The sequence below is a fragment of the Passer montanus genome, unplaced genomic scaffold (assembly GCF_014805655.1).
Source record: "Passer montanus isolate IOZ18808 unplaced genomic scaffold, ASM1480565v1 scaffold8, whole genome shotgun sequence".
NCBI lineage: Eukaryota > Metazoa > Chordata > Aves > Passeriformes > Passeridae > Passer > Passer montanus.
The window spans coordinates 161,929-186,553 of record NW_024373256.1 but is presented as its reverse complement, the minus strand read 5'-3'; the positions used below and the strand labels follow the sequence as shown (position 1 = coordinate 186,553).

General features: G+C 44.1%; 1 protein-coding gene and 1 long non-coding RNA gene across 4 annotated transcripts in view; one reads left to right on the top strand and one right to left on the bottom strand.

Moving 5' to 3' along the window:
* LOC120513210 overlaps positions 1-17,473 on the bottom strand; it is a 51,204-nt gene extending 33,731 nt beyond the window's left edge. For both annotated transcript variants that reach the window (XR_005630215.1, XR_005630214.1), the window contains exon 1: positions 17,183-17,473. This is a non-coding gene — a long non-coding RNA (uncharacterized LOC120513210). The remainder of the gene's footprint in view (positions 1-17,182) is intronic.
* A 73-nt stretch (positions 17,474-17,546) lies between these two features.
* KDM8 (lysine demethylase 8) lies at positions 17,547-23,718 on the top strand. Of its 2 annotated transcripts, XM_039732373.1 has the most exons (6): positions 17,547-18,236; positions 19,537-19,669; positions 20,545-20,586; positions 21,343-21,492; positions 22,685-22,777; positions 22,866-23,718. In XM_039732373.1, exons 1-6 carry the CDS (start codon positions 17,575-17,577, stop codon positions 23,028-23,030), a joined length of 1,245 nt encoding a protein of 414 aa, XP_039588307.1. In that variant the 5' UTR covers positions 17,547-17,574; the 3' UTR covers positions 23,031-23,718. The 2 variants fall into 2 exon arrangements, with proteins under 2 accessions (XP_039588307.1, XP_039588308.1); XM_039732374.1 differs by lacking the exon at positions 20,545-20,586.
* The last annotated feature ends 907 nt before the right edge of the window (positions 23,719-24,625 follow it).

Sequence of the window (24,625 nt, the reverse complement as noted above, 5' to 3'; positions counted from 1 at the left end):
TACCTCTTTCCAGGAGTAGAGATTTCATATGACAATAACCTTGCAGTACATTATCCTGGTGAAATCATCTTTGCAGTGATGTCAGGATGGTCTCTGAGCCTCTTACCCCAGACACCCTCCTCCCCAAGAGAAGCTGGTTCCTGTAATTACAAAGTGGAGTCATATTAGAAGAAAACTAATCAGCTTCCTGGATGCCAACAAATTAAATATTAATCTAACTATTGTGAAAACAAAAATATTCATCTTCAGATATTTTCTGGCACAAGTGTCAAAATCAGAGTGGAACTAAGACTTTATTCATTTTCCATTATCAACTCAGATAAAAACACTCAGAAAAATGGGCAATGATGTGCAGAACCACTCAGCACAGATAATTACAGAGTAAGTTTAGGCAGCTAATCACTTCTAGAATATGCTTCAGATCAAGATAACTGACTGGCTTGTTTCCTTGCCTTGTTAAATCGGGCAGATTCTCAGCTTTGCCTAACGGGCACGGAGCTCCCAGAGTCAGCATCTTTAACAACAGGGCTGTCTGGCAGGCATGCTTATCTCACCAGTCAGAAGCAGACTGAGAGATGGTGTCCCTGCATCAGGAGAGCAAGACACAGCAGAGGCAACAGTGGCAGTTGGGGCAGGCAGTGGGCAGGGCAGGGACAGTGGGAGAAAGGCAGGGCAGAGCAGGGTATCTGTGGCAGCGGACAGGCAGACAGCCACAAGCAAGGACATATTGAATAAGGATGAGCCACAATCTTTGGGTGTATTCTGCTCAGGATCCCAAGGGCTTGGCACATGGTACTGACAGAAGTCAGTGAATTATTCCAGCTGAGCCTAAAAAAACTCGAGCTTTTGTCGATATAAACCAAAAATGACCGTGCTCTCATTCTGGAAGAAACTGTGGTATTAGAAAGCATAGGTTTGACAAGACAAGCTAAAAACCTACACTCTTCAGATTCCAGTAGGTCTATGCCATATTAATTATTAATCAACATGTTTTCTTAAAGTAGTGTCTCTGTGCCTTTAATTTTCAATTCCCTTAATGCTAGGAGGATCTCTGCTGGCAACACATAAATTATTAACAGAGTTAAAACAATATTTGTTTTGCCCCAAAAACATTTTTGAATGCTGTCCTCATACCAGTTACGTTTTTCTGAAACTTTAATGAAGGTCTCTCATTTCCTCCAGACTCATGGCTGAGGCAGAGGCTTTGCTGGGCCTTTGATTTGGCTGTGGGAGCACATGTGGCACCACATCCTCACACTGTTCATCCCACTGGCGCTGGGGGAGTGATCAAGAAAAACAGCTGTGATGAGGCAGGAGAAACAGCAGCATGTCTGTAATTGGGAATTTCAGTAGCTGAGTTCAGAGGTTCTGTTTTTCTAGTGACTGTTCTTCATTTTTTTATTTCAGCAGCTGTCCCTAGGCTCAGCATAGAGAGCCCATGCTTCACTCTTCTTGGAATACTTTTCTCCTAACAAAGAAAAACACAATGCAGTTCCTTTAATCTACAAGAGAGCCATTTTGATTCAGCAAAAGGATACTTGAAACATCATGGGTTTAAGAATTTTATGCAATCTCAGCCACTTCTCTCTCTGCCAGGGAGCATATAAAAAATTAAAACCCCAAATATTGCTTCTTGCTCTTCTAGGCCCTAATTACAAATACATTTTCAAAAGGAGGAGTCAACTTAAGCCTAATATTGTGTGAAATCTCATACTTTCAATACAGTCTTCACTTGATGTGGATTGGTAATTGGAGCTGTGGAATCAATTTTTCCCACACTTGAAACACTCAAATGAGTATGAAATGTGTTGCATTTGTTCCATGCACGTTTACAGTTCTGCACTTTGCTTGGAGTGGAATGATCATTCTGATGTATTTTTTATAACAGAGCAACATTTCCTCAGACTTTGATGTTTCATGTACAGAGCTATTATAACCATTTGCCATTTAGGTGCATGATCCATGGCTAATCTCCAAAGCTTTGATGCATGCAATAATTATTACTATTGCACCATATTTAAAATATGAACATCTCATTGTAAGTCTACAGCTAGCAGAAAAGAAAGGCAATCAGTCCACACCAAGATGGGAAATTCCCTGTTGGTAAACATCTGAAGGTGTGTAAGATGACATTCCACAGGCTCCAGTGAGGCAGTGATTGTCAGTGCAAGGGCTCTGAAAACAGAAGGGTGATGCAATGTGTGTGCTGGCCTCTGCACTGAGAACAGCACTGGGAAATTGAGAACTGGGGTCTCCAGATGACATATTCTGACAATCTGTCTTTGAAGTTTGACTCTGAACTCAAGCACATGGCATGTTTCAGCAGCTCCTGCACCTAGACCTCTGAGTAATTTTATCTGTGCCCTGTGTCACTGGCATTCTGGATACCAATATTCATTCAAACCATGGTTTCCAGACATGACTAAGCAGAACACCTGGAAGTGCCTGAGCTCTCTCCTGCCTTTTTATGAAATCTGGGTCTGAATAGATTGTTAATTGGGACACTGTCATGCATGTTTTCAATGAGGGCTGAAAATGTGTGTGCCTGTATTAATACTTTCAACTTGCTAAAATGTACCTTACAGGTCTCTAATTACACTGAAACAAACTGCATTAATGTATTTAGTTAATGGTCCATTTATGCTACTGACAACTGTTTCTGGAAAGTCAAATTAACAACTCTGAACGTCTGACTAATAGAAACAACATTATGTTTTGATTGTACATGAATGTTAATGGTTAATAAATTTTCAAAGCTTCTGTATCAGAATGAAATCAATATTTCCTTTAATTGCCTTAGCATAATGCTGTAACTGTGGAAAAACTTACTAGAAAATAATGACAGAAAGCAGACCAATGTCTTCAGCCTAAAAAGTCACATGGGTCTGAATGCACTGGAAATAGTCTGCCTGGAGCATATAGGACAAGATTAGTTTACTTCTGAAAGGTGGAAGGCTGAAGCTGCTAAGCTTGGCCTGTGCCCTGGGAAGGCAGTGAGAAAGCTCAGAGGAAAAAAAGAAAGCAATTCTTATCTCTATTTGCCAGTCCTGTTGTTGGGCACTTGTGGAATGTGTTATGGAGATTGTTTACCAAAAGTGATTTCTTAATTGGACTCTGGTGATAGTTGTTTGGATTGATTGACCAATTAGGTCAAGGCTGTGTAGTGACTGTCTGGTAAAAGGTCACAGATTTTTCTTTAGAATAGTTTAGTATTAGTATAGTATAGTATAGTATAGTATAGTATAGTATAGTATAGTATAGTATAGTATAGTATAGTATGTGGTGTAATATAATATAGCATAGCTTAATAAAGCAATTGTTCAGCCTTCTGAATCATGGAGTCAGAGCACGTCATTCCCTGGATGGGGGTCGTCCTGCATCGATATAGCCCCACTCTTATCTTTGGGGTGGCTCACTGTGAAGCTATCGTGGCACCACAAAAAGGCCTTGGCAGAGCTCATGTTTCTCTCTTTCACTTCTGAAACAAATGAGCTGAATGCAGCATCTTGATCTTTAGCTGGTGACAAAACACCTAACATGCTTCAGCAAGATGACACAGAGCACCCAGATGTCATTATCACCTGTCAGGGCACTTCATTTTATTTCTTCAACAGAGATCCTTTCTAAAGCTGCATTGTGAAGGAGAGACGAAGTTAATCTAGAACTGAATCAGGCATTTCATTCTGCAATACAGCAGTACAGATCAGAAAGCACTAGGAAGGAGGTTAAGCAAATTCAGAATCTCTCTGAAAGGGCAATATCAAGCACCTGACAAGCCCAAATGCCTGTCCAGAGCACCCTGGGGTCACAATTCTACTGCTGGGAACAACCACCTCACAGAAGCCCTCCCTAGCTGCCAGGCCACCTCCCATTCTGGCATTTGCCTATTGGTGAGACAAAGTCTAATCACAGTTTTAATATTATATTACTTGAGCATTATATACAGCAAGTTTAGAATGCAGGAGATTAGTGAGCAAGCCTGGTCTGCAGTCCCTTCATTGTGGATCTGGCCAAGAGATCCCCAGAGTTGTATGTAAGGATGACACAGATTTGTTTGTATCTGAGCAAATTGCAAAAGAAGAACCTCTGGGATATTTAAGAATTCAGGTGACCACATAGCACAGAACAATCTTACTTTAATACCGATTGCCAGCTACCCTTCATCATTAGGCTGTTTAAAATAAAACAGAAGCACCAATGAGGTGCATTTTCCATAAAAATAAGTTCATGTATCTAAATTTGGTGGTAGTGGTTTGACCCCAGCTGGAGGCCAGGCACCCACCAAAGCTGCTTGATCACTACCCTCCACAAGTAGACAGGGGACAGAAATTATAACGAAAGGCTCGTGAATTTATACATTGGCAAGGAGAGGTCACTCACCCATTAATGTCACAGGCAAAAAAGACTTGGCTTGAAAAAATTTATTTAATTTATTACCAATCAAAATCAGAGCAGAATAATGGGAAGCAAAAAAAACCCCAAAAAACCCCACAATCCCAAAAATACCTTCACTCCACCACTCCCTCCTTCATGGGCTTAACTTTATTCCCAATTCTCCACCTGTCCCCCTCAGCAGTGCAGCAACAGGGGGAATGAGGGCTACTATTAGTTCATCCCACGTGGTTTCTGCCACTGCTTCTTTCCTCTGATGCAGTGGGCAGTCCCTCACAGGGAGACAGTCCTTCCCTCACTTCTCCAGTGTGAATCCTTGGGCTGCAGCTCTTCATGAACTGCTCCAGCACGCGTCCCTTTCCAAGGGGTCAGCCCTTTCGGCACAGTCTGTTCCAGTCTGGGTCCCCCACAGGGTCACAAGTCCTGACAGCAAACCTGTTTCAGCTCTCCAAAGGACCCTGCTGCAGCACAGGCTTCCCATGGTGTCACAGCCTTCTTTGGGCATCCACCTGCTCTCGTGTGGCATCCTCCAGGGGCTGCCGGTGGATTTCTGCTCCCCCACTGACCTCCACAGGCTGCAGGGCACAGCTGCCTCACCATGATTTTCACCACAGGCTGCAAGGAAATGCCTGCTCTGCCACCTGGAGCATGTGCCCCTGCACTCCTGCAATGACCTGGGCATTTGCAGAGATGTTCCTCTCGTATACTCTCACTCCTCTCTTCTCTACCTGCAATTACCTATAAATAATAATTTTTTTTCTTTCTTAAATATGTTATCCCAGAAGCTTTAGTGCAATCACTGCTGGGCTCTGACTTGGCCAGTGGCCTGCAGCCAGCTGGCATTGACTCTGTTGGACTTGTGAGAAACTTCTGGTAGCTTCTCCCAGAAGTCCCTGTTACCATCCCCTGCTACCAAAACCTGGCCATGAAAACCCAATACAATGGTGTGCAATCCCATTCTCTGGCATAATACTGGTAACACATTAACCCTAGCTCTGTGTGTTTGACCTTTCCAGTGTCAGCCTTGGCTTCTTAACTCCCTATTCAAACTTAACCTCTGCAGGAAGCAGAATGAACAAGGCTTGCTCAGTACCTGTAGCACTTTGCCACTTAGTAGCTGCCCAAGTCTTACTGTGCAAAGAACACAGCAAGAACAAGACCCACTAGGAGGGAAGCATTACAGGAACCCATAAGGAAAATTCAGTGTTGAAAATGCTCTGAATTTATTTTTGCTTTTTCAGGCCTACTTTGGAAATAATTATTGTTATTACTGAACATTTGACTTGATTTAAAAATTAATATAAAACTGAGAATAATGGTGATATTGTGTTACCTTCCCCAAGGTGGGCATCAAAGGTAGAGAGTTGTGTCTTTAACTCACAAGTCTAAAGATGGGATGCAGGTACCCACATAGCTTCCGAAGTCCAAAAGGGGTCTCTAGAAAGGATGCAGGTATCCCTCAAAAAGAAAGAGGAGGAAAAAAAATTGGGCAGCTATTGCTGCCCTCGTCACTCTGTCAACAAATCAATGAATAAGCTCAATATCAACCATGAGAGCTTCAAATGATGCATTATTTTGTCATCCTCAACAACTTACTAGACAGCTTCCCTACCTTTGATTTCTGTTGCAGAGAAATACAAACTTCTTCTGAACAATCTGACAGTACGGTGGCAGAATAGGCTCTGCACAAGTTCACCATATACCCTTATCTCCTGCTAGCCTACAGAGATGGTATAAAAACTATGGAGAAGTGACTGCATCCTAGACAGCAACAACTACAGCCAGTGCACAGCAAAGTCACAGACAAAATGAAGAAGGATGGAATGCCATGCATGGAAAATTGCAACTACCTTTTCTTACTACCTGAGGTTTCTCATTTTGCTGCTCAATCACTGTTACACATGCAGTGACTACTATCTCTGTTAGACCACAGCTTGCTGTAGCCAAAGACTGTACATACACACTGTGTGAAACTGTCTACAGCAACAGAAGTTTATATCCCACTGGATATATTTCTTCTGAACATCAGAGCAGAAAACAGTAGCTGATTCCAGAGCAGAAAGGTAGACCCTGTGATAGAACAGCAGTCAGACCTTTATCACATTACTGCATCTGAGTGGTGCTTGAAAAACTGTCCCTGCATCATGTCTCCAGACAGATTTCTCCTCCTTTTTCCCAAAGAGGCCTAAAAACATCTCAGGGCTAGGTTCACAACAGCTCTCCCCAAGCAGGCAAAGAATGAGACACCAGCACCCTTTTTGTCTACTCAGCACTCTGTCCCTTTCTGTCTAGGATCTTTTTGGCCAACTAACTATTCAGAAGAGTGGAGAAATTCAGCTATAAGGAGCAGTCCCAAATTCTTGCAGCAAAATGCCAGAGTTGCTTATGATCTGGACACACAGAAGAAATACCTGTACAGTATATAAATCACCTGTCATCATCCTCTCTGGAAAACTCATTACTATAATAGTCTAATCATTGTGATATCCAGTGGCATTATTCCTGCTAACATTAATCCTTATTAGTTCATCTAGTATTAATGTACATGTCACAAGTATTTCTACATGATTTTCCAGCTTCTTGTGTCCTTAAGACCATCCTGGTTTCTGCTTCAAGGAAAAAATCTGTTCATTCATCACCTGTAAGACAGTCAGGCACTCAAGTGCCCAGATTTCAACCTAAGGAATCCCTTCCTTAGGTCTCCCAGTGTCTTTCTCTTAGTGAAAAACATACATCATACCCCACCACCTTGCAAGTTCCTTGGTATAGGGGATGTGTGTTTTCATTTTGTTATTTTGTACACATACCACAGAACTGAGGCTGAGTTCAGCATCAGTGTTCAACAGGTAGTAACAACCTGTCCACAACACTGGAGTCACAAAGTCCTTCCAATATGCAGGGTCAGTCTTTCAAAGGGAGGGAGGCACTGTGGTTTCACATACCTGCTTTTCTGTGTCTGCACTGTCCCCTGGGGACCAGTGTGGGACCAGCCTGCAGGCAGGTCCCCCAGTACCAGACATTAGCCTCAGTCTGCAGCAGGCACCACAACCACTACCGAGAGACAATTTTTCCTGTAAGAACAGGAGTGGGGATCACTTTGCTCAGCCTGGGCATCTCACCACAGAGCCAAGAGTTTTACTACCAATTCCTTCAATGCTGTTTTACGTTTCACTAGCTCTGCCTTAAACATGGCTGGAATGTAAAGCAGAATTCCAGGCGAGGAGCATCAGCTAAGCCATGCTGCCCTCCTCAGGAGCCGAGCACAGCCTGCACAGGGAATGACGGGCTGCTTTGCATAAACAGGCACACCATGAATTTCATTTTAGTAAAAGCTAAAGAGCTTCTCAAAAGGAAGGCCCTTGTCTACAGCACTAAACATGCTCGTCTTCAGCTGAAGCTCAAGGAGTGAGAATAATCCTTTCTTTGGCACAAACACACACTCAGGAGATGCAAAGGGAGACAAAGAGCAGGTGCTACATTAGTGGCAGCAGCAACACCCACTGCATACACCTGGTGGAGCAAACAGCTGGGTGGAGATTAAAGGTAGCAAAACCCGTACTCCTTGTTTCACATCCTTATGCAATGAACAGCAGACAAATGGGGATTTCTCCATAGCACATGCCATCACACCCACACCACAATGAGCTCTGCTGCTCGATCACAGTCACTGACTCAAAACACCAGTACCATCCTATTGCAACAGATAACTTTATAGCTCAGAAAGAGAAACATCCAGAGACAAAGCAATTGGTCCACCCACTAACAGGATTATGTTTCCCAGAACCAAAAGGGGATTGTCCAGTCATCAGCTCCAAAAGGGGAAAAGGGGCGAGTATCAAACAACAGGGAGACAGCAATCAAAATAAAAACATCAATGAATCACCTGAAGTGGGAAAAAGGAGGATTTTAGCATCACATCAGTATGGGGAAAAAAAAGAAAGTCATTGAGAGAATTCCAGCTAGTTATGTTCCATTGAAGAGCTAGAATTCAGCACAAGGTTATTGTGTTTGAAAGATGCAACTCCATATGGGAACATCATGGTCTGGCATGTGCCACAAGGGCTGCCAGGAATGGTGTCACAGTAAAGGGCCTTTAGCTTCTTTTCCCATGAGAGGAAAAAGGTAGAGCAACCATATCCAAAGCAGATATCTGGAGGCAAGCTGTGGCACATGTCAGAGATTATGTCTATAGTCCAATGATGTTTAATTCTTTTGCTCTCATCTACCACCTAGAGACAACTTTGCATTTTGCTTTTATCACCAAACTCTATTCTCATTCCAGTCCACAGAGGCTGATGAACAATATTTCTTTATTTTTCATTTCAGAGGATCATTACTTATGTTGAACTCATTTGTCCCTAACAGAGATGTAAGATGTAGTTCCCTATAGGAATTCAGAGGTTATTTAAAGTTCTTTTCCAATATCCAATTTGCCTGTTGTTTATTTAGGGAGTTATTTCTGCAGGAACACTGCAGCTGAGAGGCACTTTGACTTGTTACCAGCACTGGCCCTAAAGGTGGCCAGAAGTTGGGGCAGGCAGCCAGGTGGTAACATTGTAGATTAAAGTAGTAATTACAACAGAGAATCCAATGTTAAAGAAAGCAAAAGTAGCAAAGTCAAAGGAGGAAAAGAAAATATAAACAAGGAAATACACAGTGGTGCTTAGGGTAATCAGAGCACAGGAACTAGAGTGTGCTCCTGAGAAAACACTTCCCAGACACCATTCACTTCAGAGTAGCTCTCCTTTTGCATGCCGAGATGCTGCTAGTGTGGCTGGCATACCACCTCTCCGGAGGCCATCAGCCACACCTGTGCTGGCAGGATGGCTCCTGAACCACTGCTCAGCAGAAGGGCCTGCCTGCACGCAGCAGAGTGAGGGGCTGGTCCCTCCTAGGAGCAGACTTGCAGCCCGGGCTCTGCTCTGCTGCAGACATACTGCACAGCCCTGGGCAAGCCTCTTCACCTTTCTCTGTCAGAAGCACTGGGCGACAATGACATTCCCCACACACTCACAAGAAAGTGATACATTTGTGACTGCCTGGACCTGCACTGAGCCTGTCTGAGAGGAGAAGAGACTGAACAAAGCCCTGTCACCCAGCATTCCCAGGCACCCTCCCATGCAGCTCTCAGCAGACAGGCAGTGAGGAAAGGGAATGGACTCAGGCAGGTACCAGGAGCTGAGCAGCCTTGTTTGCACAGAACTTCTCTGGAATAAAGCTCCTTGTGAGTAAGACCTAGCCAGGCCCCTCTGCACAGCACCATGATGCCCACCCAAAATTCTGTGGCACTTGCTTGGCAGCACCAAGATTACCTGCATTCTCATTAACTATTATGGGCTTCTGAATGAGCATTAAGGAGGTAAGCCCATGCCCCAAACACAAGGTAGCTGCTAATTATTCCCACTGCTGTTAGTCTCCTCTGGTCTCACTCTGATCATTTAATGGGAAGAAGATTATGTAATAATCAAATGTTGGAACCAGCAGAACCCCCACTCCAGCAGGGGATACACATTATTTACCCATAAAAAAGGGTTATTACCATGTAAACTGTGATTAATTGATTTCACAGAAGTTATTTCTGTGGCATGTAAATGGAAAGCTTCCTGCAGAGGAAAAGCTGGGGAGCTGGCTCCATCCTGACAGTAACACAGACATGCAGTGAGGCAGCCCTGAACTCAGCCACAGGACTTTTGTGCTATACAGTGAACAACCAAGTGTGCAAAGCAGTGGGAATGGTGGAGACTGGAGTGAGTGTCTGCTTAACCCAATACCCATTTCCATCTATCCACAACCTCCTGACCATCTCAGTTTCTCCAGCTAGCAGGCTGCTAGCCCCTTCACAGGAATATAAATGCATGTTCTTCAACCATCATCCACTGCACAAGAGTCTCCATAAACATTCCCAGGGCTTCAACTGAACACCTCACAGAGAACTCTGAATGGATCCTAGATGCTGACTGAACCTCTTCTTCCCCTTTCTTCCTTCACCCCAATCAATCACCAAAACATCACTGGATCAGGACCTTGCCTACCCATCTGTGACATCCATGCAACACAGCACATGCCTCCCAAATTTAGACCTGACTTCCATTGCTGGTATTACAACTTTCACTGCAAGAATTAAACACACCACAGCTTATAGCTGCAGTTATCCCTGATGAGCCAAAGGAAAATTTTAGAGGTAAATAAACCAACAGTAAAAAAGACTAGCCCTAAATGTAAATCTGCATCATACATAGCTTCTTCCCTGGAATGTCTCAAGTTGAGAATAACATAGACATGTAGGAGTAGCCACATGGCTTCAAATCTGAAGTCCATTCAGCTTAATATCCTGCTTCTGGCAACAGAGAGAAGAAGAATGTCTAGCAAAGAATGTAAGAAATAGAAAAGCATGTAGCAGCATGTTCCCAATCTCCAGTGATGCACATACAGTTTGAAAAATTCTGAAGAGAGAATGTGGTGGGGCTTTGGTGATTAATATTCACAGGTGGATTTCAATTCCACAATTTTTGCAACTTTTAGCACCTACAACATCCTGACATAAGGAGTTCCACAGCTCCAGTATGCAGAGTGTGAAGAAGCACCTCCCTTTTGATTTTTTATTTGAGTTTGACTCATGTATTTTCATGTCGTCCTTCCAACTCCAGGCCCTTCATCCACACAAACAGTGAACAATCATTTTTTCCTCATCCTTCCTATTCCACATGATTTTATACACATATATTCCATTTAATTGTCTCTTTTCCAAGGCAGAGCTCTCCTCATAAAGAAACCATTCCAGATCTTTTATTATCTTTGTCAATCTTGGCTAACATTTTCTAGTTCAGTTCTTTGCTTTCTGAAATGGGGGAACAGCACTGCACATAATATTCAAGGTGCACAACATTGGGAATTTAGGTAAGGACACAATCCTGTTAAGTGTTTTGTTGCTTCTCTAAGAACTCCTAACATATTATTTACTCTTATGACTCAGTGCTATGCCAGCTTTTCCATGTAAGTATTTATTACCATCCCAGGTCTCATTCATCACTTAACAATCACCTCTGTACTTTTGACTCTCTACACAAAATTAGGATTATTCTTCCTTCTGCTCATCACTTCCTAGTTCTCTACACTGGATTACATCAGGTCAGTCACTCATAGCACAGGGCAGCTGGGAGAGGTGCCCCACTCCTCTGTGGACATTGCAAGTGGTCAGAGGTGGTGAGGCAAGGTGAGCACTCACATCCCACTTACATGATGTTGCTCCTCTGAGGGTGCAGAAAAGCTCCCTGGTTCCAGGGTGCCAGTGTAAAGCTCTGCCATTGGCCATGGGCTCCTCATACATGTCCCTTTATGTCTCCTGACATCACTACCACAGGGACTCCCAAAACCAGCTTCAAGCCCAGGGGTTCAGTGCACACTAAAAACATCCACACTGGTGAAGCAGACAGGAGAGTGAAACAGCATGTGTGACTTGGGAGCCATTTGTCACAGAGTTTTTTTAGTTCCTCATAGTGAAGAAAACAGCAGAACATAGAATTCAAATTTTTTAATTCTATATAGCGACAAACTAGCAAGTGCATTTAACTACGAAAATACACTTCACAGCCAGTAATGGATACTGTAAAGTGTAAGCTGGTACTTGGATTATCAAAGGCAGAGTCTATCAATTTTTGGTTTTGTATTACAGTTGCTTTTTCCATCTGTTGAAAGTGGCTCTTTGTGATTTCACAGGGCATTACACTTTATGTGTCTCATTTGCTGCACCCAAAGGAATTTCATTCTGCTACATTAAGAAATACCTTGGTACACTGGCTAAGCTTTTAACTTTCCAGAACACACTGTTTCATGTCTGTCTCCATCTCAGCAATTACTTCCTTTAAGTGTCTCATTTATACACACACACATACAAGATATAGTGTAATTCACGTGTCATATTGGCTTTGTTACAATGAGGATTCTGTCTCTGTCCCTTTGTGACCTCTGTGATCACCACCCCAGCTTCTGCCACATGTGTCCAGAAGGGACCTGCCTGATCTCTGAAACGCACTCAGATCTGTAGCTTTTGCTCTGCTCTGCACTACACACAGGTGGAGAAACAGGAAACTACACTGAAACTCCTTTTGCTGGGGACGTCCCACAAATGCACACTGCAAACACAGACAGTTGTGCCTTCATTCTTGTGAGCATCTCATTTTTTCATTTTACAGCAACGTACATTCCAGCAGGGTGTTCCCATGCCAAGACACGGCTGCCTCTTAGCAAAGGATCACCCCAGTCGTATCACAAATACCATCTACTACAAGTGCCATCGCAAAACACACTTCCAGATGCATATTCTATTCTTTCTTAAAAGCCATGGCAACCAAACATCTGTAATTATGCTTCAGTAGTAAGCCTGGTCTCCCATTCATCCAAAGTTCACAATGCCCCCTTCTCCCTGCATACTTGTCCTTCCTTTTATTGTCACTATACTGCAATCAGCTCAGATCTTGCTGTCATTAGATACATATTCTGAAGGATCTTGCTACAAATTAAATTTAGGGAAGGTTTAGTATATTGCTGAATCTAAGCTTCCCATGGGGTTTTTCCCACCTGCACTGTTACTTCACAAAACTGTTAACAGGAACTGATGGTAGCTAGGCAGGTGACTTGAACCTGCTCCGCAACTCACACTGGCAAAAACACCTGCTCTAGGTGGACCTGCTTTAGCCGTGGGTTGGGCTAGATGATCTGCAGAGGCCCCTTCCAAGCCCAACCATTCTGGGATTCTGTCAAAAGCAGAGACAGTGTGTCCTGCACCGCCTTTTTGGAGCAGTAGTGTTGTCCGCAGTTCTCAAACACAAGCTGTGTGTAAAGCATGGCTGGGTGACTTGTTGGGAAATACACTGTATTTCCACAGTGATGTGTATTATATTCCTTTAAAGATCATGATGCAGAGAATCTCCAGGGCAGAGGAAGCTGCACAGCATTTTCATAGACTATTACAACATGAAGGGATGCTTCTTCCCTTATCCTCACTGCAGTGATCCAGAAAATCCTCTTCCCCAAAAGCTCCAGCCTGTCTGAACTGGAGAGTTACTCACAAATAAATGGAGGCTGTTCCTTCTCAGAACGTGCATGAAAATACACCCATTTCTACTAATTCTCCTTACCATGCTTTCCAGAGCACAGTGGGAGCATAGCCTGGCCTTACAGGACACTAAGATCTCCCATCCTGGCCAGACTCTCTGTGTGCTTTGTGAGGAACTTTGCTATCATGAGCATCAGGCAAGGTGGGTACACAGCTGCTCAAGAAAAATCAACCCCAAAATTCCACACAATATCTTGGAATGAGTCAGGAGGAGGCAGCAGAGCAGCATACCTACCATCTGCCCACATGGGAAAAATCAAAACCCATCTCCAGTCCAAGGAGAACACAGCCGAGAGCCCCTGATTGCTGCTGGGCAAACATGGAGCCACAACAGAGTCAAACTTCTGATTTTCTAACACAATTCAAGCAGGGACACCAAGCTATACAGAACGGACAGATGCTGGACACTGCAGACAAAACTGAAACATACGAACCTGACGGGTTTCTTTCCTGCATTTTCTTCAAGCCTCTAATATTGCTATAGTGACGCACAACACCAGAGAATATAATTGCTGTAGTGATTACTTACAGCCATTACATTAAGTTTTAAAATGCTCCTTTCAAACTGAACAATGTTTTTTTCAAAGTCAACAGCTGGTTCACAGCTTGAAAGCACCAGTTAAGATAAATTAAATTAAAAGTGTAATAAAATTACAGACTAAATTTAATTTTTGAAGCACATGCAACCTCCAACAAAGACTTTAAAATATTTTTCAAAAGCATCCACAGAAACAAAAGGCAATACAACCAATAATTGTGGTGTGCAACCACTGTGCCCATTAATAAGAATGTGATTTAGGAACACAGATAAATGTGTATACTTAGAGCACAAAACAAATTCATGCAGCATTTATGGCTCTAGTCCAAGGGATGAATCAAACACAAGTTTCAAATGAGATTTTTAAATCTTGGGAGGAAGGCAAAAATGTTTATATGTATAAATATTCTTTCTTTTAAGGTACATAAATGTATATAAAATGTGGCTAATGAAAATTACATGTCCCAGCCCTTAGCACAAAAAGGGAATCTTGTGTGCACTCAAGATCAGTACAATGGCAGGAGCCTGCATCAGCTCTTGAAATGCACTACTGGAATGACGAGTAAGCCTTACATTTCCAGAGTGTACAACATCATCTAAATGCCAAGAGACTTTCCTCCAGCCTGGCCCTCTGTTTGCCATTGGGAGAACATTGTTAACAACTCCAATGGCCTCTGCCTCACTAGCAATGAGGTGCCAAAGCTACACATCCATTTGGATAAACAGAAAAACATAAAGGACCCGTGTCGTCACTTCCTTCCACACTCCTGTCAGGAAGTCTACTACCTGCAGCAGCGTTCCAAACAGGCTGACTACAAGCCAGCTGTCTCTGTGCCTCAGACCTTCAGGCTGCCAATCAGCTGTTCAGCAGCTGACATTCTGTGGCACTTGAATAAGAAAATGATAGAAGAATCAGGAATACATATTCTACCTTCTTCATCACAACAGGGTTTTCTGCCTCATGAGAAAGGCTGTTTTTCATTAATGCTCATTAGCAATAAGAAATATCGAAATTCAGTTTTCTTTGCACCTGCAGCTATAAAGATTGTTTTAAAGATTTGTTCTTGTTGTAGTGCATCTGCTTCATTCCTTCTTGGGCCACAGTACAATCCAAGAAATGCTGGCTAGGCTTCGGCCTTGACAAACAGCACCTGCGCCAAGCTCCTCTTGAGCTTATCAGAAACAGTGTCTGTTCCCAGGAAGTGGTGCTGTCTAATGAGCTCCTGCTTTTAACAAACAGCCTTGGAAACTTATTTTTCTTGCCTGAATAACATCCCGAGTGGAAAAACATTTTTGTTATTGAAATTTCAAAGAAAGTTACCAAAGTGAACTGCAGCCAGGATGAAAAATTACTGTGACTGAAGCCCACTCTCTCGAGACCCTATAAACAATGGTCCTGAATGAGACCCTTTGAACTCTCCTGGACTGCAGCAGGCTGCAACCAATGACCTCCTTTTGAGTGGGGCCCCTCAGAGCCAGTGAATTCTCGTTTGCTATACTCAGACAACCACTGCTGAATGACAAGATAGATCCTGGGCTGATGCCTCCACTCCTTGAGGCTCAAACCTTTGCCTGTTGAGAAGGTGCAAAGACATCCAGTGTGAATCTTTCACTGAATTCGAGGGGAATTTTTCACAGGTATATACCTCGTACATAGTGTTTAGTCTCTATGCGTGTAAATGTGAATATGCTATATGAAATGTACTATAAACGTTGCTCTCTTAAATTCTTAAGAAGTTTGAATGGAAGTTGGAACGGGCCGCCCACGGAGGTGTTTAAGGTAAGTCTGGAAGTGGTACTCAGTGCCACGGTCCGGGTGACAAGGCAGCGTTAGATCTTCGCTTTGACTTGATGATCTCAAAGGTCTTTTCCAACCTAGTTGATTCTGTGATTCAAGACTATTGATGCTGTATCAGAATTCAAACTATTGCACCAAAACTGACTAGAAATAATTGTCTTCCAGTGTATGCTTACAGAGGAACACAGCCTCCCTGAGTACTCAAAATCTAAAATCACCTGAAGTGAAACTGATAAAGCTCATCATGGCCTCAATGCCCCACTGCTGGGCTGGAGATTACTTGTTCAGACCTTGGTTTTGTTTGAAATTCCAGAAAGAAAATCCTAATCTTCAAAGTGAAACTCATGAAAATATTACTCATATTTAAATTACAAAAACTATTATTTAATGAGAATTGTATTAACTAACCTAAATGCAAATAAAAGCTAATGTAAGTGGTTATAAAAGTGGACAGCCCACAAACACAAGACTAACAACACTTGCTATCATCCTCAATTGCAAATAATGAACACAGAGTCTAACAAGAAAATCTCCTCACCACTTAAATACTTTCTCCTATAGCAGCATATATTAACATTTAGCAGTTAAGGAGAAAATACTGAATGAAGGTGCTAAAATCACACTGTCACAGAAAGAATTTAAGGTGCTAAGAGAAAGGCAGTCAGAAGACAGGCAATAGACAGGCCAGCATGATAAGCAATGCACAAGTCTGAAGTGTGAGAAGTGTGAGAGCAGAAGTGATCATTTCGAGGAGACAGCTGGGGGCAGGGGGAGAGCCACCAAGAGCAGCAACAGAAGGATTCACATAAACTTTTTTTTCCTTTTTGGAAAGCAGCAGTGACTGAGCATGGAACAAAGAAGAGCGAGTGTCTGAGTACAGAAAATGATTATTTTAACTTTTTCTGTAAATTAGGATTTGTCTTAAATCTGAAGATTTCAACCCTAAGTAGGAGCTAACAATTCCTCATTTCTTCTTATGATGATTTAGCTTGGTTCACCCTGCAAAACATTCCTCAGTTGCAGAATTCTAAGTAAAATATTATTTTGCCTTTGCAGTCAAGTATTAAGTCCCGAGAACGTTCAGGGCACATTTTCAAAGCAAGCTGGGGTTCAGTGATGCTGTGCCCAGAGCGTTAGAAAGAAGACTTCCGTGCATATCCCATGCAGAAAGCACATCCTATGTGCAGATTAACAGGCAGCAGCTGAGCCAGCGGGAGGACACGGGCTCGGCGCCGCGCCGGGCTCCGCTCGAGCTCCTGGAGCGCCGCGGGGCCGGGCAGAGGCGTTTCCTTGCAGCACAAAAGGGAAGAGCGCATCTTCCCTTTCCCCCAGCACTCACCGCCTGCGCTCCGCTGTCCCGCCACCGGGACCGAGAGGCTTCCACAGCGCAGGCAGCCACCTCCTCACGCCGGCCCCCGGGGAACGGCCGGAGAAGGGACCGTGACCTTCGCCGCGTCTGCGGGCTCCCCTTTACTACGAAAGCAGCGCCGATCACAGTCACGCAATTCCAGCTGACTGGCTGGTCTAGTGCACAGGTAAGAACGACGAGACCGAGCTTCGCCAGTACAACAGAAGCGCCGGTACCGGCGCGGACACCGCGACTGCCCTCCGAGCGCCGCCTCAGCGCCGGGCCCCGCCCCGGGCCCCGCCCCAGCCCCGGGCCCCTCAGCCCCGGCCCGCCCCGAACCGGCCCGACTGCGCCGCCTCGCGGACGTCGGCGCGGGCGCGGCCATGGCGAGGACCGGCAGCGCGGAAGGCGAGGGCGACAGCCCCGCGCTGTGGGCCGAGGTGCGGGCGCTGCTGCCCCGCGCCGAGGAGGGGCTGACCTTGGCGCTGAGCGGCGAGGTGGAGGACTGCGTCCTGCCGCTGCTGCGGCGGGCCCGCGCGCTGCTCTACGGCGCGGCGGGCCGACCTGAGGCGGCAGCGGCAGCGGCGCTGGAGCGCCTCAGCGACGTCCTGCGTGACTACTCCTGGGAGAAGCTGAACGCGGGGCCATGGAGGGAGGTCGGCAAGGGCTGGCGCCAGGTCTACGCCTACGGCTGCCTGTTCGGGGCGCTGGCCGAGGTGGCCGCGGGCCGCCCGCTGTCGCGCGCCGTGCGGCTCTGCGACCTGGGGCTGCTGATGGGCGCCGCCGTGCTGGACAACGTCCTGGCGCGCCTGGTGCGCGCGCTGCAGCCGCGCCTGCCCCGCGCTGCCCCGCGCGCGCCTGACGGGCAGCGGCCGCTCCCGAGCGGCCGGCCGCGGGGGCCGCCCCCCGCCCTGCAGCCCCACGAGGCCATTCCGCACCTTCGCTGTCCTTCGCTGGAGCACTTCAGAGACAACTACCTCCTTCCCCAGCGGCCCGTGGTCCTGGAGGGCGTCATGGATCACTGGCCGTGTATGAAGAAGTGGAGGTGAGAAGTAAGTTCCTTCCCTGTCCAAGTGAAGGCACGATCGTTCCTTGTGTTGGATATCATGATGCTCGATAGAGCAGCAGCCCTTCCCGGGTGATGGATACCGTGGGCAGTGCATTTTGCTAGCAGTACTGTCCCACTGCTCTGTGGAAGTGGCTTCATGGATGAGGGAAGCTCTTCAAAGCATTCAAGGTGGATGCTACCCTGTCTCGGAGCCAAAGGTACTCTTTGACCAGCCTGTGGCTCTTCATGGGTGAAGGCCACCCTCTGCCGTGCCTTTAGCCGTCCCAGGAGCCCAACACCTGGGAACTCACGAGAAGTGCACATTGCAAAGTGCCAGTGAGCTGTTCAAAGCTCAGTGGATCTGTGTCAAGCACACATATCAGTGGTTTTTACCTCTTGGAGCTTTCCAATAATTACTGCAATAGAACGTGAATTCAGAGCCAAGAGTAAGCATGGTTGGCTTTTTCATTCATAAGTCCAAGCACTGATGTTTGTTCAGTGTTGTGTTATAGAGTGTTGAGTTTCAGACACGCCTGTGCAGGACTGAGTAACAGCATTGTGCTGCCTGGTTACTGCACGCAATAGTGCCCACATTTCCAATACTGAGCATCAAATATTTGTGAGGTGAAGGTCATGATTCCCCAGAAAAGGGGAAAAATCACTCATGTTTAGTTTGAGTAATTGCTTTTGTTCAACAACCAAAGGTAAAATTATGTGCGCACACTTGTTATGTTGTAGCGATTTAATTAATTTTTGAGTGAAGGTACTGCACTGGTTCACTTTAGACACTTAACAAGATTAACTTTTCAGTTTAATTAGTGCTGTTCTCCATGGAGAGATGTATTCACCCATCAAATTAACCCCTCTGGCTACAATTGGAATGGGTATTATTGGCACCTGTATAGACACTGACAGAGAGTTGATCTAATGTTACTGAGTAAAAGATACAACATTTTATCAAATGTGGCAGCAGGCAGAAAAAGGATTGGCCATCCTTGCCAAGAGACAGTAACAGCTTAAAACTTCTTATTTTGGAATGAAACAACTGAGGCAAACAGGTTTTTAAACCAAAACAAAAGAGAAAGTTGTGGGGTCATGTACACACAAACATGCCTGCTGATTTCCTGGTTGCTTGCGTTCTTTTATTCTGCCTTTTTCTTCTGGTTCGTTTGATTTAGACAGGAGAAACTCAGGGTAGTAGAATTTCATTACCCAACAAAATTGATTTGGGTTGATTGCCTTACATTCAAAGTTAATAAGAGCAGTATAGAAGGTAATGGAATTTTCTTTATTTCAGTGTGGACTATTTCTGTCAAGTCGCAGGGTGCCGCACAGTCCCCGTGGAGCTGGGTGCTCGGTATACAGATGAGGAATGGTCTCAGCAGCTCATGACTGTCAGTGACTTCGTCAGCCAGTATATCATGGATGAGGTCTGTTACACTCCTTTGTTTCATCTCCAAACACAGCAGCATGGTACTGACAACACTTCTGTTTACAACAAACCTACTCAGAGGTGATATCAGAGGAGGGGGTGTACTGTAAGCACAGCTCTGAATTAAAAGATTTGACATATTTTCAAGACCTGAAGCCAGGAATAATTATTGCAACAATAGATTTGATTTTTACCTATAATCAAATGTACCATAGCTGGAATTTGATTAATATATACACACATACATATGCAGCAAAAACCTGAATGGTGGAATCCAAGAATAAGGGATCCTCAGCCAGCAGTGTTGTTCCTCTTTCTCATTAAACTGCTTAGTGAGATTTAGGATCAGATCCAAATTTACAAGCCATGAGGCAAAAAAATACAAAGTTGATTAGCATCTGGGATGTCCTTTTGCTTTCACAGATGAGGATCCCAAGCCCCCATTTCTGTTTCCTGGCCTTCTGGCAGGAAGGATTATGTGCCATAGCAAATTGATCTGTGGTGTACCCTGCAGTAGAGTATGGAAGTAGTTCCAGGGCGTGAAGGAGAACTGGTCTGTGTGCCAGCAGCGTCTGGCTAGAAAGATGCAGTGCATTGTCAGCTGTCAAGGCTCCATAGGGAGTCCCAGCTTCCTTCAGTAACTCAAGCTGGATGATTTATTCATTGTGGAGACACACCTACATTCTCACTATTTCAGTGGAGCTGTAAGGTGCTGTTTCTGAAGACACCTTATACTGGTGAAATAGTTATGTACAGTACTCTGAACAGGACACTGGAATTTACTATAAGTAAATTCTATTCACATGTAAGTAAATTAATTCACTGTCTTACCTGTATGTTACTGTGTTTTTTCTTCCTCTGCTATCATTTCAGAGCAATGTAGGATACCTTGCCCAGCACCAGCTTTTTGATCAGGTAAAACTGAGTGAATGTTTTTATCTTCCTACAGTCATGTCTTCCTTTTGTAGCACAAGTTGTCTCTCAAGATGTTGACTGTACTAGATTGAAGGGCATATGGAGAATTCACAGTAATTCTGAAGTTTCTATTCCCATAATTTAAAGGATCAGAGGGAGAAGTTTGTCCATTTGGCTACAGGACATGGAAACAAATCCTGTTTAGGATGAAGACATTCAATCCTAGTGCTGTTTCAGTACAATGTAGCTTATACTTAGGGGGATATCACCTGGAAAGCCCCTTTCATAAGTCAGGGAAAAGATTTGGACAGGAAAGTTTTCAACATTAATATGTTTACCATAATCTGAAGTGTCATTCCAGTTTACTGGAGCTTTTGTTGGTGTGAGACATAAAAAGGAATTTCACAGAGAAGCAAACATAGTATAGAAGAGATAGCTGCTCCTTTTCCATGAAGAGCAAATGTACTTATTCTTGTGGGTGTCTCTGATTTCTGCAAAAGCAAAGGGTCTCTGAAGAATGAGGAAACCCCTTTCTTTCTCCTGCTTCTCCTTCCAACAGAGTCTGCTCACTAGAACAGAAAGTTTGAGAACATTTCCTGCAGATTCCTAGCAGGTCAGCTGCTTTTCTCCTACCCTTGCTATACCAGCCAGTCATTTGTTTTCTTTTCATCTAGCCTTGCTCATCTGTTTGATGAATTACATATTTTGGCAAGTCAGCACATACCCTTTTCAATGTTTCTTTCTTTGTGGAAATAGATCCCAGAACTGAAAGAAGATATCAGTATCCCTGACTACTGCTGCCTGGGTGAAGGGGAAGAAGATGACATCACCATTAATGCCTGGTTTGGTCCAGGAGGCACAATCTCACCTCTTCATCAGGATCCCCAGCAAAATTTTTTAGCCCAGGTATGTACTCTACTTGCTGTACACATGCCATTAATGCAAAACTTAGAGAAAATGTTTATGGTATATGCTAGAGACAAGGGGAGCAGACAACTTGAACAATTGAAGGTTAGAGAACATGCAGATACTATTTTGCTACTTTGTTGTATTTGTCACTACTGCAACTTACTACTGAATGTAATCTTATAGACCACAGGTGTTGCTCATTGAGAGACCATTACTTCCCCTTGTTTTACAGATGATAGATAGAAATCACAAGAAGCAGATTTTCCAAGGTCACATGGAATTTGTAACAGAGTTACAAGAATCTGGATCCTGTCATGTTGTACTAAGGAGTTTATTTTCCTGGTGTTGTGGTTTGAGCCCAGCGAATCCCCAAGCCTCATGCAGCCACTTTCTCATTCCCCAGCCAGCAGGATGAGGGAGAGAATGGGGAGAGTAAAAGCTAGAAAGCTTTGGATTGAGGTTTAATAGGCAAAAACCGTGCATGTAGGTAAAGCAAAACAAAGAATTACTTGACTGCTTCCCATGGGCAGGGGAACACCAGGGCGTTCAGTCATTCGGGAGAGCAGAGCCCATCATGCTTAACAATTACTGGGGGGGACAAACACTGTTACTCCAAACATCCCCCCTTTCTTCTTCTTCCCCCATATACTAAGCATGATGTCACGTAGTCTGGAATATCTGTTGGTCAGTCAGTTTAGGTCACCTGTCCTGGTTGTGTCTCCTCCAGTCTCCCAGGTACCTCCAACTTCCTTGCCAGCATGGCAGTATGATAGACAGAAAAGGCTTCAGATCTGTGTAAACCCTGCTCAGCAATAACAAAAACGTTTCTATATTATCAACCCTGTGTTCCGTACAAATCCAAAACATAGTCCTATACCAGCCACTTGGAAGAAAATTAGTTCTACCCCAGCCAAAGCCAGCACTTCTGGAAAGCAGGGTTTTGAAATTGAAAGCAATCTGGTTAAAAGCATTTCCTTCCCAAAGGTATTTCAAATTCTTATCTGTTCCAAGGGAAGAGGTACTTGAATTCCAATAGCCTGATTTAACTTTTTATTATAGCAGTGTCTATTACTAACAATAATTATGTTCCTTGTAATCAGGTATATTTTACTGTTAAATGCCAGCTATGGCACACAGCTTCCAGTAATGTGCCAGTTAATGACCAATGGAAAACATTTATTATGTACAGGTATTTGGAAAAAAGTATATCCGTCTCTATTCACCACAAGATTCAGAAAACCTATACCCCCATGAAAGCCAAATTCTTCACAACACCAGTCAGGTAAATAGTTGCCTGAAATTTTAGTATCAGTAATGTTATCAAATCATATTTGAGTAAAGACATTCTTCTGATGATTGTTTTTTTATAGGTTGATGTGGAAGATCCAGACTTGGTCAAGTTTCCAAATTTCACAAAGGCTGCATTTCAGTCCTGCATTCTGATGCCTGGGCAGATTCTGTTTATTCCAGTTAAATATTGGCACTATGTGCGATCGCTTGAGCTCAGCTTCTCTGTTAGTTTCTGGTGGTCATAGTTCTGAAATGTAGTCAGCAGCACTGAAATTAAATTAAAAATCAGGCAAGTAGCATCTCTCTTTCAGAAGAGGTTAGAGATGGAGCAAAACCAACAAACTCTTGCTAAAGCATGGAGAAGTAGTCATAATGGGTAAGTGGAAGGATGATGCTGTTGTCACTTCATTTTTGTATATGTTTCTAATAACTCCTAAATAGCATATGTTAGGTCATTGGCCTGTGTGTGCATCCATCAGAAAGAGCCTCTGTATGGGCACTGCCAGGGCTCTCCCTGAGCCTGTCTCAATAACCAGGTCAGGGTTATCTTCTACTTGGATTTGGTAAATAAAACCCTGGACTTAGCTAGAGAGATGGTGCTACCTGAAGATTCAATCAATGAAAAAATTAAGCTAACACCAAGCAAGGTACTAGTCTCCTGCATGAAAAAAGTTACTCATGTGCTGGTTCTGGCCAGGATAGGGTTAATTTTTGCAGTAGCCAGGAACGGCATGGCCCAGACCCAGAGGTTATGTTGTACTACCTCAGCCTGCCACTGCTGCAGGCCAGGGGCAGGAACGGGCTCCTTGGTATTACAGTGACTGAATCTGTGTGAATCTTTTGTCTCTCTTGTACACTGTTATTGAGATTGTTGCTATTACTGCTCATTTTCTTATTCCATTGCTGTTTCCAGTAAATTGTTCTTATTGCAACTCATGGTCTTTACCTTTTGGACCTCCCAATTCTCCTGTCCATGAGGGAAGAGGTAGGGGGAAGAGGAAATGCGCAAGCATTTCATGGTTTGGAGTGTTTTGGTGGGAACACTAATTTGGGGAGTACTGTTTCTAAACCACAACATCCTATTAAAGCCTAGAACATAACTGAAGTTAATCCATAGTTTCATTGCAGTTAGATAACCTGAAGTTTAATTATATTTTGATTCACCATCATATGAACTGCTGCCACAGCTCTTCTGCTGTGTCACATATCTCTACCAAGGACAAGGATGCTGCCATTTTAGTCTGGTGTCTGGCAATAGCCAGTCCTTGGCTCCTTTCCAAGTTCACTCTTAAAGGAAAAAGAATCCTTTCTTAAAACTGGAGACAGAAGTGCCAAGATGAAAAACCTAAAGAGTCGCAGTATGGTAATGTTTTCAGCAGTTTGCAGACATAAGCTGACACTGCCCCAAGTCCTGCCCTACTGCTTCCCAATCCTTCTGTGGCAATATTCCCTCCTTACAGAGCACAGCTGCTCATGACATGGCCTTATGTCAAGACAAATTCTTCTGCATCTAAAGAAGGGACAAAACACAACCACAGTGCCAGCTAGAAGTGTTCCAACTCCGGCCCTAGGTCAGAGACTGAGCCAGCTGCCTTGTGCACACCACACTGATTTTTCACCTGCTTGATGTACCACAGCAGGTGTCATTTCCATTGTGCAACTGAATTTGTACTGCTCCTGTACAAACAAGGAGCACTTGTTGAGAAAGGCTTCTTTCAAGAGTTTAGCTGCATATATCAAATTGCAGGACTGACTAAAACATTTACATCTTTCATCCCCAAACATGCACTGAGAGTCCCAACCCAAGAATATGGAGAATTACAAACACAAAACAGCCTCC